Source organism: Meriones unguiculatus, chromosome 2 (genome assembly GCF_030254825.1).
Source record: "Meriones unguiculatus strain TT.TT164.6M chromosome 2, Bangor_MerUng_6.1, whole genome shotgun sequence".
In the NCBI taxonomy this organism is placed as follows: Eukaryota; Metazoa; Chordata; class Mammalia; order Rodentia; family Muridae; genus Meriones; species Meriones unguiculatus.
Window position 1 is genome coordinate 11,968,606 of NC_083350.1, and position 12,628 is coordinate 11,981,233.

A 12,628-nucleotide genomic window follows, 5' to 3' on the forward strand; every position below is an offset into this window, starting at 1 on the left:
GTCCATAGTGAGACCATATCTCCAAAAGAAAAGACAACTTTTAAAGAAAAAATATTTAAAAACTATGATAATTAAATTTAGTATTATGAATTGTCCAAAAAAAATCAAAACTATAATTTTATCTTCCCAGGCAATTTTTAAATTAAGATTTATGTTCTCAGAACACAAAAAGAGTACCTGTTTCATACTTTCAGAAATCAGCCCCGCATAAGGCTTCTGTGCTAGATACTTCTGATAAGCCTCAAGAACTAGCAATGCCACTTCAGTGTGAAATGCCTGGTCCAAATGAAGGGTACCCTTTTGAAAAAACAAACAAAAATCACAAATATAATATACTATCCTTATTTAGTAGATGGTTTTTTAAACAACAACAAATGCAGAACAGTAAAACAAGGCTTTGGATTCAAAAGATAAATGTTTTATCTCCTTAAAGTGAAATTATGAAATGACAACAGGGGAGGGACCCTCAAATCTAAAGAACAATTATACTGCACCAAGATTGAAACAATTATCCCCAAGCCTCCCAAACAAGTATCTTTAAACAGAACTGCACAGCCCAGCCTAGAATCGCTTTAAAGAACCTAGATTATAGGTTAAGAGCAACACCACCTGTCATAAAGTTACTTAATATTAAGCACACGGGAGAATATTTAGTACATCAAGTCTACATTCTTATTTGTTGTTTCATCATCGAAGAAAGTACTACACTCAAAAACATGGGTCAATACTGACTTTCAAGCCTAAGGTAACCTATAGTATTTCCAAATAGCCATCTCTGCAGTTTCCAAAGACTCCATTCTCTAGGAGGGAGCAGACACTCAGGGGTATCTACATGCAGACATCTGGGAAATGGGAGGCTAAGGTGTTCCATTTGCAGGCTGGAAAATGTGAAGTTGGAGAAACACCCCTGTGGCTTTCACCCACAGCTCTTCAGTGAGAGAAGGCCCAGAGGAACCCCAGGAAGCAGAAACACCCCATGAGAAAGGCTCTCAGTCTCCCCATCTGTGGAACACCATTCCATGAGTGCAAACCACACAAGACAACCACCAGCATTAAGTGATTTTCTCAAAACAAAAGATGCCTGACAGTTGTAGAGAGCTAATTTCTCCCCGCTCTCTGCCAAATGCTCATATTCTGATCAACAAATAACCTAATAAATAAGACCCAGGTAAAGAGGTGGGAAACTATACCAGTCAAAATCACTAGCGTGCCTCCTAAGAGACTTGACAAATAGCAAACCCTTAATAATACCTATTAATAATTCTAAAGGGAGGAACTAAATTCAACAGCTTCTATGTCTCTCTGAAATAACTCCATGGGGAAGGCCTACAGATGGGCAGCTGATGCTCAGAGTTTAGGAAGCTTGTTCAGAGTCACACTGTCAAGAGGTTATAGACCTGGGATCAGAGCAAAGTCAAACTCATATATAAGGTAGACTGTAAAAAAAACAACTCTGAAGATGACATACAGGACAGACTGCAGAGAGACCTGGGGCAGCACATAGAATCAGAAGGAAACTAAGAAGCCAGAGATTAAACAGCACATTGAAATGAGTTAAGGATAAACGGAAGGTTTTCTTTTGTGTGTGTGTGTGTGTGTGTGTGTGTGTGTGTGTGTGTGTGCGCGTGTGTGTGTGCGCGCGTGTGTGTGTGTGTGTGTGTGTGTGTGTGTGTGTGTGTGTGCGCGTGTGTGTGTGTGTGTGTGTGTGTGTGTGTGTGCGTGTGCACACGCGCACGCGCATGTGAAGGCCCCTGGTGGGCAAGCTCCATGGTGGATCCACCTGTGTGCACCTCTCCTGTGCTGACATGACAGCACCTGCTGCCAAAGCTGAACTTGGGTCCCCATGCTTTTGCAGCAAGCACTTCACCAACTCTCAACTCCAGGCAACGGAACATGTATCTTAACATAGAACACATGCATTAGAAGATGCTCACCACACAAAACAGAATTAAAGGAAAGATACTTTGGGGAATATAGCTCAGTGGTAGAGTGCCTTCCAGGCATGTACAAAGTCCTAGGTTCAATCCCCACTAGAGGAGAGGGAGGAAGAGAGAAGCCTAAACTCTAACACAGCTGAGAGAAGTTCCAGGCCAGCAGGTGGCACAAAGAGACGTTACTGCTTTAAAAAAATGCTTTCCTAAAAACAGATACGTGCAAAAATCTGTTTCTCAGAAATGGCATACCTGTTCAGTAAATCCCCAATTCAGTCCTTCTAGGATCACACAGGCCAACTTGTTCTTCACTGCTGTCAGACTGTAATTCAATAGCCAATCCCGAATCACAGCTATCTCACAGGCAGAAGGTTGCCAAAGATACAATGGCAATTCTTTAAACAAATATAAAGAAACCTTTTTGAAAAGAAAACAACAATAATTAAATTTAAGACTCAGGAACAACACTGCCTGACAAAATACTTTAATAAACTGCAAACTTTTCTTGGGAAGACAAGCGTGTACCCCCACTTGTACAGGCCATACTTGTGAAGGTTCTGGACAATACCACAAAATAAGCAAAAGAGCTGTGGACTAAGTGCTAGGATTAAGGCATGTGCCACAGACACCCAGCTACATCAGGATGATTTCAAAATGATAGTCAGCACTCTTACCATTCCAACTTGGTCAATGGTTTCTTGCACTCTATCCAGAAGGACAGAAATAATCTCAGGGTGAACAGCTGTGATGGCCCCCAAAAGCTCTCGACCAACCTTTGAAAAAGTCTCTCTGGTGGACAGGGTAACATAAGATACCTGAATGAGACGTAGGGAAGAAATGATGCTCTTAATACTAATTAACAATCAAAACACATTTCCATAGATTTTTTTCCTTCCAAGACATAATCTCACATCAAATCTCAGAACTTGTCAGAAATAACAAACTATCTACCTTGAGGCTGGAAGGTGTTAGGAGAGAGAACAGAAAAATGGCAACTGTTTACAACCATGAGTTCAAGTATATGTGGCAAAGCACAGTGGGCATGAGCCTGAAACCACAGACACTTGGAAGCCTGAACCAAGAGAATCATTTGAGTCCAGGAGTTGGAGGCTAGCTTGGGCTACATAGCAAGATCCCATCTCAAAAAGACAAAGCTTCTCATTCATAATAAAACAAATGAATATCTAAACGTATTAATTTGAGAAAAATCACAATTATTTTAAAAAATACATTTCATAGAAATATACAATCTCTCCTACAAAATAAAAACCTAAGTATAAAAGTTTCTAAAATCTTGGAGTACAGGACTGTCCTCCAAGACAAACCCCCACCATCTCCAGGAGTTCACTGTGCCTGCTTACAAATGAGCACCACAGCTGTGCCTGCTGACTGATGACACGCCTCAAAGGAGGGGGGATTTACTGGAGCCACACCTGAGTATCCAACATTTCCATGCGTTTTGCCCTAACTGCACATCACCTCAGGGTCTGGGATCTCAAGGAGGTGAGATCCTTGCAATCCTTGCATTTCTCCTGTTAGAGAAGGAACTTAAGAAAGGCAAGGAGCTCACATCAGCTTGCCATTGTATAAATGAGGTAAAGAAAGGCATACTGGCAAGTTATATTTTTTGCTTAAGATGGGCAACTAAATAGCAGAGCTACACCAAAACTTCTCTTCCAAGTTCAATGTTTGTTCTACACTCTCATTTAAAAATTACTTGGATCCAGGAGCAATGGCATACAACAGTAATCCCAGCATGTGGGGAAGGCAGGCAGATCTCTGTGAGTTCTAGGCCAGCCTGGTCTATAAAGGGAGTCCAAGATAGCCAAGACTACACAGAGAAACTCTGTCTCAAAAAACAAAACAAAACAAAACAAAAAAGCCAAAAGAAAGAAAGAAAGAAAAGAAAAGTTTTTCACCAGGTGGTGGTGGCATACACCTTTAATCCTGGCACTCAGGAGGCAAAGGCCAGTCTGGTTTACAAAGTGAGTTTCAGCACAGCCAGGGCTACACAGAGAAACCCTGTCTCAAAAAACAAAACAAAAATAATAATAAATCCATTTCTTTCCATACCTATAGGCTGGTGAGATGGTTCAAAGGTTAAAAACACTAGCTATTCTGAATTCAATTCCCAGCAACCACATGGTGGCTCACAACCATCTACAGTGAGAGCTCTTGCCCTCTTCTGGTATGCATGCAGAACACTCTATAAATCTTTTTTTAAAAAAATGAAGTGACCTAGAAGTGGTGTCTCCATGTTCTGGAAGGAGCACCAGAGTAGCATTTGGTGTGTGGCTATAGCAAACACATTAAAAGCTGTAAGGGCGGGGTGTGCTAGACTGGCTGTTTATTCCTTACCAAAAGTTTGCATCAAATGTCAAGGGACAGTAGTGGGAAACAGATTTTAAAATTATAAAACAGGTTTTTCAAAATTCCCTATAGTAAATGATGCTGCTTTGATTCTCCAGCCCACCCATAAGCACAGGCAGCAGCTCAGTAAGTCACACTTTTTTAAAAGCAATACCCAAGACTGAATGGACAGCCCTAAGAACGCAATCACAATAAAACTTCACATTCTGACCTCATAGATCTCCAAAACGATGATTTTTATGAAGTCTTCATCTACGTTGGTTCTTCTGGCCCGAGCCATCTGAGCAAAGGTCGTCAGAAGACAGATCTCCTCTGAGCTGTTCATAGAAGAAAGACACTTCTCAAAGCTCGCAAAATGCTCTGGGTCTGCAAGTGCACACCAAAAAAATAAAATAAAATGCAGAAGTAGGTTCATATATGTAGTTATACTATCAGAAAGAATGATGGCATAAAAAATTTAAATTAGCAAGTATTTAAAGATAAAAAAAGATCTTCCCCTTTCCAACATAGATCCCTACACGCTCAGAACCTTAATCATGTGGCCTGAAACTCCAAATCACAGAAATACAATATAGAGCAAAAAGTTAACACCTGCCTCATCTCTCAGAAAACTATTTTCAAGGATGAAGTGGGGCAGAGAACATGGTACAAACCCGAAGTATGACCCAGAGAATTAAATTACATATCAGTGCAAAGCACTACTGCTGTCACTAGGTGTCACTGACACCCTCATGGCACACGGCTCATTTTCAGCCACAGGAATGCAGATACTGTAACTGTCACAGCCAGCAACTACTCAGTATAAGCATGGCACTCCAAACACAGAAACTAAGATTAAGCGCAAGAAACTGCCTATAACAAACAGGACATAACCCATTCAGCCTCCTCCTCAGAGGTTTCTGTGTAAGCAATATTACACTGGCAGGAGCCATGTTGCATCTCCTGGGAAAAGTACATTTGTGTTCCGTGAGTGACCTCCTGGAGGCAAGGTCCAAGGAGCTTCTCTCCCACCTGGCAAGGACCAGTGGGAATGATATCCAGAATGACTGCGACAGCCCTCGGGAGACAGGCTCATGATTCCTGCTTATTTAAAGGTTAAGCAAAACATGATTGGCCAAGACCTTTAAAAAAGATTCCTTAGTAGACTGTCTTAAAAAATTTATAAGAATATTTGAGGAAGAAAGAAAGGGCTTAGAAATGTCAACTACTTCTTCTGCGGACCTAAGTATGCCAATACACTGGAGTGGGAGAAAGTTCAAAACCAGTGAAGAGAAGATAGAGCTCTAAAGAGATAGACAGGACCTAAGAGAGGGCCTAAAGATCAACAGTGAAGAGTTCATTCTTAGGACAAGGTAGTTCATTTTCAGAACAAGTTAGTAAATAAAGTTTGCCATGCTCTTAAAAGAAATGTGAGTTGAATAGATTCATTCTTGCCTTGGACAAGGGCTTACATAAAAGGAAGAAAACAATATGGGATGATTAAAAAAATGTTAACTCTTAGTTTCTACTCTATGAAAGAGTTATATAGAGTAGCACCATACTGTAAAACTAGACATACAAAAATAGCATGTAAGACAACTTAAAATATATAATGAGCGTACTGAATTAGACTGTGATAGGATGCAAAGGCTATACTGCTGTTGAAGGCTTATTCTTGGATTCTAATTATTTTTAGTTTGAAACTGCATGCCTGCTGCCCACCTGCACAAAATTCAAACGGTTGAGCCTGGCTAGATAGGTAATCATTCGGCTTACTGCAGTCAGGTGTGCTTGGCTATGACATAATCATCTGGATCGTAATACTTTACTGCTTAGATTTGGGTAAAGGCTAATTACTGACCAGACATGGGAAACTTAAAGGTACATGTTAAGATTTTTTGGATAATTGTTAAAGGTAAATATGATACTGAATTTGTTTGAATGTTTTAAAATACTGTATAAAAAAAAAGACAGTTCGAGCTATTCAGGGCCACTTGGTCAAACCTCAACAGGTTGTCAGAGATCTTCCTTTATGCCAACTCCACACCTCTGTCCTGGGTTACTGAAGTCACTGGATTCAGACTCCAGCATTACACCTTGTCACTTTTAGAGGTAGTTTTGATAACTGTAATACATGTAGGAATCAGGCACTGAAAGCAAAAGTTTTACAAAAAGATAAGGGCATAAAGCCCACTTATGAACTATATTCAGCCTGGAGATGGAAAGTACTTGGGAAGGAAGATGGCACTACAAAGAAACCTAACAAGGACTAACCTGAGTCAGATATCATGCTAACCACCCTCCGCCCCTGCAAAGGACCGTCTCTCATCTGCCTGTTACTTCACCCACAAAACTAGCAGCCAGAGAATAGGCTGTGAAACACACTCAGAGCTGACAGCTCACGTTCAACTATGAAACAGCAATGCAAGCACCTCTCCAGGACAGTGCAGAAGCATTTTATGAAGCAGAGAAGTGCAAGGAAAAAAAAAAAACTGAAAACAGGAAGGCAAATAAAACTAGATTTATATAGAACACATATACAAAAGATGAAAACAGAAGAATAAAGAAAAAATGTCTGCAAAATTTTGCCAATAATATGGGGGGATTTTACGGTTTTTTTGTTTGTTTTTCAAGATAGGGTTTCTCTGTGTAGCTTTGGTTATCCTGGACTTGCTTCGTAGAACAGGCTGTCCTGGAACTCAAAGAGATTCCCCTGCCTCTGCCTCCTGAATGCTGGGATACAGGTGTATGCATGTAAACGGCATATGTCTATTTTTTTATGTTTTATAAAGCATGATTTTCTTTCTCTTCATTTGAGTTTTTGTTGGTGTTGTTGTTTTGAGACAAAGTATCTTCATACCACTGGCTGTCCTGGAACTCACTAAATCTGACTGGCCTTGAACTTACAGAGATCTGCCTGCCTCTGCCTCCTGAGTGCTAAGATTAAAGGCATGTTTTCTTTTAGGCAATGCAGGTTTAGAAATTTAGAAGAGAAAAAAAAGGAAGGAGGGAGGGAGGGAGGGAGGGAGGGAGGGAGGGAGGGAGGGAGGGAGGGAGGAAGGAAGGAAGGAAGGAAGGAAGGAAGGAAGGAAGGAAGGAAGGAAGGAAGGCACCCTGCCCCAGTGGCTCACGCCTGTAGTTCCAGCATTCAGGGAGGCAGAGACAGGAGGATCTCTGTGAATTCGAGGCCAGCCTGGTCTAAAGTCATGACAGCCAAGGCTACACAAATAAATAAATAAATAAATAAATAAGAAATTTAGAAGAGATTCTGGTATGTTCTTAATGCTGTTAGTATTCTGTTTTCTTCCATATTTTCCTTAATATGAAAGGTAATGCACAAATATCTTGGTATCTAACTAAGTAGTGTGACTTTTTCTCTCTCTGTATACAGCCCTACTTGTCCTGAATTATGCAGACTATACTGGCCAGACAAGTGCTGGGATTAAAACCATGGACTATCATGTCCAGCTCATCACTTTTTTAAAGTGACTCATTTTTATTTTATAGGCAGGGGAAATTCTACCTACATGTATATTATTGGTACAATGGGTATGTGCAGTTCCAGAGGAGGCCAGAAGAGGGTGGTGGATCCCCTGGAACTGCCCTATAGGTGCTGGGAACCAAACCTGGTCCTCAGCAAGAACATTTTAAACATTAAAACGCAAATATCCTGCATTTCAAGGTTAGTATGCATTAAAACATAATAAAGTTTTCACTAAAATTAATTTTTGAAGAATTACTATATACCTCTTACCTACTTCATAAAATCAACACAACTTAGAAAAATAAAACATCAGTGGAAGAAAAAAAATCAGTGGAAAAACTGGGCACAAACCTTAACAAATTTCAAGGCAATTAACATTACTTGTTGATCTGACTAGAATTTTACACATGCAAAAAAAAATGATTCATCAAAGTTAGATCACTGTGCTTACTGCACAAAATTACTGAGCTAACAGTATTTGAGACACATCACCTTCTACCTAACAAATCGAAACAATGAAGCGGTCTCCTGAATGTCAAAATCACAGTACCATGCTGCTTCTAAAAGCAGGACCAGGAAATGCGCAAAGGGAGAGAAGCTGCCCATCAGGTACCTTGGAGTTGCCTCTTGCACTCGGCCGGCTGCAGGGAAACACAGAGTTGCTGCAGGTTTCCATTCTCCACCTGGTGCATGAGGTAGAAGAGCTTCCAGAGCATCTGGACCGACAGCGTGCCAAAAGGCATCTCAGACATAAATAGCCAAATGCCAAGTCTACACATTTTAAACAGCAACAGGGAAAACATATATTAGAAAGCTTTAACACACTAAAGAAGTGGAAACAAGATCAGCTCTCACAATACCACAACTTTTCCAACAAACACAGAAAGGCATCCTTTATTTTAAATGTTTTGTAGCAAAAGTATAAGATTTTTGGAATTTTTTATTTTGGAATATTTGCACATATGTAATAGCATGTACCATGGAAGAAACTGAAGTCTAAATATGAAAGCCTGATGCATGATTCACAACAGCCAAGATAAGGAACTAGACATCCACTAAAGATGAACAGATTAAAAAAAAATGTGTACATATATACCAATGTAATTTTATTTAGCAGAAGGAGGGTTATTTGGAGAGGGAAAACAGACCAATCAAGAGGGAGAAAGACAGGCAGAGAGGTAGAAGGAGCAAATATGAGCAAGATACAATGATTATATGTGGATATCTTTGTATGCTTTATAAACATAGCCCTAATAATTTTTTACTATGTTTACTTGTGCACATTACATGAAGTCAAATGTGGAATTCTGTGCTTATGACATAAACACTTTTAGTGCTAATTAAAAGTTCCTAATTCTTGAGCTTTCTGTGCTAGAAATGCTCAGTCTGCAAACTGTAGTGGAAAGTTTTGATGTCTTTAACAACTCAGTTATGTTATTGTAAACATGTTTTTGTTTTAATTCAAGTTTTGGGTCATGGATCTGATTCAGACTGTCTACAGCAACAAACTATGTGCCCTGTATGGGCTCTGAGAGGGGCTCTTTCCCAGCTGCAGACAGTTTAATTCTAAGAACTCTGAGAGGGAATAAATGTCAGAACCCAGAGAGTGTTGGGGCCTCTGAGAAAGAAAGCTGTTGCTCTTCCTGGTTGCTGTTGTTGGACTTTGACGAGAAGAACTTGAAGATCTCCTGAAATGAAGATTGGACTTGCCCCAAGGAACCTAATGACCTTAACCGGCAGGAAGTAGCCAAAGAGAACAACGTCCCCTCTCCTGACTAACCTTTCTCTCCTACCTGGTGCTGGGATGTCAGAAGGGATTGGGTTGGAGAAAGAGGCATAACAAACTAAAATAAAATAAGTTTTAAAACTAGTGCCAACAGCAAACATCGTCAATTTATTTCATCCTTAAAAAAAAACAAAGGTGTAGTAACAATTCTGGAACTTTGGTTTCTTTTAAAAACACAGAAATATTATAATATGTTTTCATTTTAATCCCAGGTGTGGGGATATGGGGCTGCTTCAGACTGTCTGCAGAAACTGATTTGCCTCGTGCTCTAACAGAGCGCTGGTTTTGTCAGCTGCAGATGGTTTCTGTGATAGTGTCATGACGTTTGGAATCCTGGGAACTTTTCAGAGAGTATATAAATGCTAGGGCCCCCAGAGGTGTGGCGGGTGGCGGGTGGCGGGTGGCGGGTGGCGGGTGGCGGGTGGCCGGTGGCCGGTGGCCGGTGGCCATTCAGGGGATTGGTTGCGGTCCGTTGGTCGTCATGCTCAAAGAACCAAGAAGAAAGAAATTGGGCAGCAGCCTTCTTCCTTGGAGTTCCCAACACTCTCTGGGCTCTGGCATTTATGCAAGGATCTCTAGCTCTCTCCCCTCTATCCTTCTTTCTCTCCTATCTAGTGATAGGGGATGAAACCAGGGAGATGAAGGGAGACAAAAGAAGAACCCACAAAGTAGCAAAGACCAATGACACAGAGGCAATATTATTATCACAAATTTACATGAGACCTTTTAGATACATGGAGAATATTAAGAAAAGCACTGGGTCTTGAACCAAAGATCCTTTTAAAGACCTTAATGAAAGGGAGGCTATCTTAGGGTTACTAATGAAACACCACAACCAAAGCAAGCTGGGAAGAAAAGGGTTTATTTGGTTTACACTTCTACACTACTGCCCATTATCAAAGGAAGTCAGGACAGGAACTCAAACAGGAACCCGTAGGCAGGAGCTGATGCGGAGGCCATGGGAAGAGTGCTGCTTACTGGCTTCTTCTCAATGGCTTACTCAGCCTGCTTTCTTATAGAACCTGGGACCACCAGCCCAGGGATGAACCCACATACAATGGGCTGGGTCCTCCACCAACAATCACTAATTTAAAAAACACCCTGAAGGCTTGCCTACAGCCCAATTTTATGGAAGCCTTTTCTCAGCTGAGGCTCCTCCTGACGACTGCAGTTTGTATGAGTTAACATAAAACTACCTATCACAGAGACTGTTTCCAAAATACTGATGAGTGTGAGGACAAGTACAGGTTTAAGTACAGCACAGATATGGAAGCGAAGGCCAAGAATTTACTCAAGATAAAAAGTAGCTGAAATAAACTAAGTCATCACTCTACGGCCTACTTAAGTCAATGACTTTCATGGTCACCTTGCTTCCCAGCTCTCACCAACTCTTACCTTTTGGCTTTCAGGACGTGTAGGACAGCTCTGAGAAACAGCTCGTCAAATTCAATCTGCAGTTTCTCCATGGAGTAGGGCTGTAGTGTCAACCCCGTGCCTGTGCTGTGACTCACATACTGTGCCCAGTGGTCACTGACATAGCCAAGGGTCATCCTGAGCATGAGAAAAACAATGTGGCACTTTTCTGTCACTCATTCAGTATCACCTTTACATTACACATGAAGGACTAGCATACTCAATACATATTAACTACACGCTACTGTCTGCTCAGTTCTAAAGGTCATCTTAATAGAGACAATAAAAAAACCAATCCTCATGGTAATGCATTTAGTGGAAGGCATAAGGGCAAATAAACAAGTAAAATGAGCAGTCTGTCACATGACTGTAGGTAACATTCCAGGTTGGGCTGCATTCATCACTATCCTTAGTTACATGTGAGCTGCAGGGCACAGGACAGATACACATGCCTTCTAAGCAACCCCAGGCTTCAAGGGCATCCTATAAATCCTCATAAAGCCGAATAAATAAATGAATGTAAATCAATTCAATTTGGAGGACAAAACTGGGAAAAGATATTTTGCAGTTTTATGAACTTCTTTTTGAGGGAAAAGGTTGGAAAAACAGAATATCCTTTGTATGTGCTAAAGAGAATGATACAGAAAAAACTGAAGATGTAGAAAAGGGTATAAAGTTGATTTATAGAAAAACACTACATAAACTCAAAAATTTTTCAAATACTTGCTAATAAAACCATAAACCCCTTTTACTCAAATACATGAAGTTCTCCCATGTCAGACAGAATGTAACTTATTTCAGTCTTTGAAAAAACTTTTCTAAATATTTTAAATTACAGTAAGAAGTTGAAGAAGGATGCTAGGAAAAGGATTTGCTGCCAATTTCTCATAGTTCAATCAGGGGCAACCGCAAAGAAGAGCAGGCCGTGGACAGAAAGAGAGAACAAAGGAAGTGAAGGCCTGCATCTTCCTTGGCCCTTCTCTCTAGCAGCAGCTTTGAGAATTAGAATGCTAAGAATAATCACATAACAAATCTTGAGTCTTGACTAACTAAGCAAATATTCTCACTGAACATTTATAAAGCCCCCATCTAGCTGATGGGAGAAGACATAAGTACACATCCATGACCCCTCATGTGTCTAAGCAAGGGGACAGAGGGATGCCAGCACAGATGCGCTAACAGCAACATTACCTGATCAGGTAGCCAATACGCTTCACAAACTGCCTATAGCGGGCTCTGTTAAAGGTTTCTAATCCCACAGCCAGAAGTTCTACTAATGAGTTGGCAAAGGCAAAAATTTTCATCATCTCTTGGGGCCTTGTTGTTTCAGGTAAATAATCACCTAAAAGTGAAACAGATAAAAAGGGAAAAATAAATACTACGACAAAACACTGCAGAACACAGGTGTATAATTCAGTGAAAAAGCTAGGAGGGAGAGAATTAATCCCATCTTTCTTGCTCCAATATCAAAGTCAAGTAGGGAACTTCATTAAGATTAATGTAGTTGCCGGGCATAGTGGCACACACCTATAATCCCAGCACTCTGGAAGGCAGAAGCAGGCAGATCTCTGTGAGTTTGAAGACAGCCTGGTCTACAAAGTCCAGGACAACCAAGGCTACACAGAGAAACCTGGTCTTGAGAAAAAAATTAATGTAGTTAACCTA

The 12,628-nt window shown here is 40.7% G+C and overlaps 1 protein-coding gene across 3 annotated transcripts in view; it reads right to left on the reverse strand.

The window, feature by feature from the left end:
* Positions 1-12,628, reverse strand: part of Epg5 (ectopic P-granules 5 autophagy tethering factor) — a 95,474-nt gene that overhangs the window by 58,839 nt on the left and 24,007 nt on the right. For all 3 annotated transcript variants that reach the window (XM_060377011.1, XM_060377010.1, XM_021645488.2), the window contains exons 9-15: positions 12,155-12,305; positions 10,946-11,101; positions 8,378-8,535; positions 4,513-4,667; positions 2,606-2,746; positions 2,184-2,348; positions 178-297 (exon numbers count right to left, since the gene is read on the reverse strand). In XM_060377011.1, coding sequence (XP_060232994.1) covers positions 178-297; positions 2,184-2,348; positions 2,606-2,746; positions 4,513-4,667; positions 8,378-8,535; positions 10,946-11,101; positions 12,155-12,305 — 1,046 coding nt within the window. The remainder of the gene's footprint in view (positions 1-177; positions 298-2,183; positions 2,349-2,605; positions 2,747-4,512; positions 4,668-8,377; positions 8,536-10,945; positions 11,102-12,154; positions 12,306-12,628) is intronic.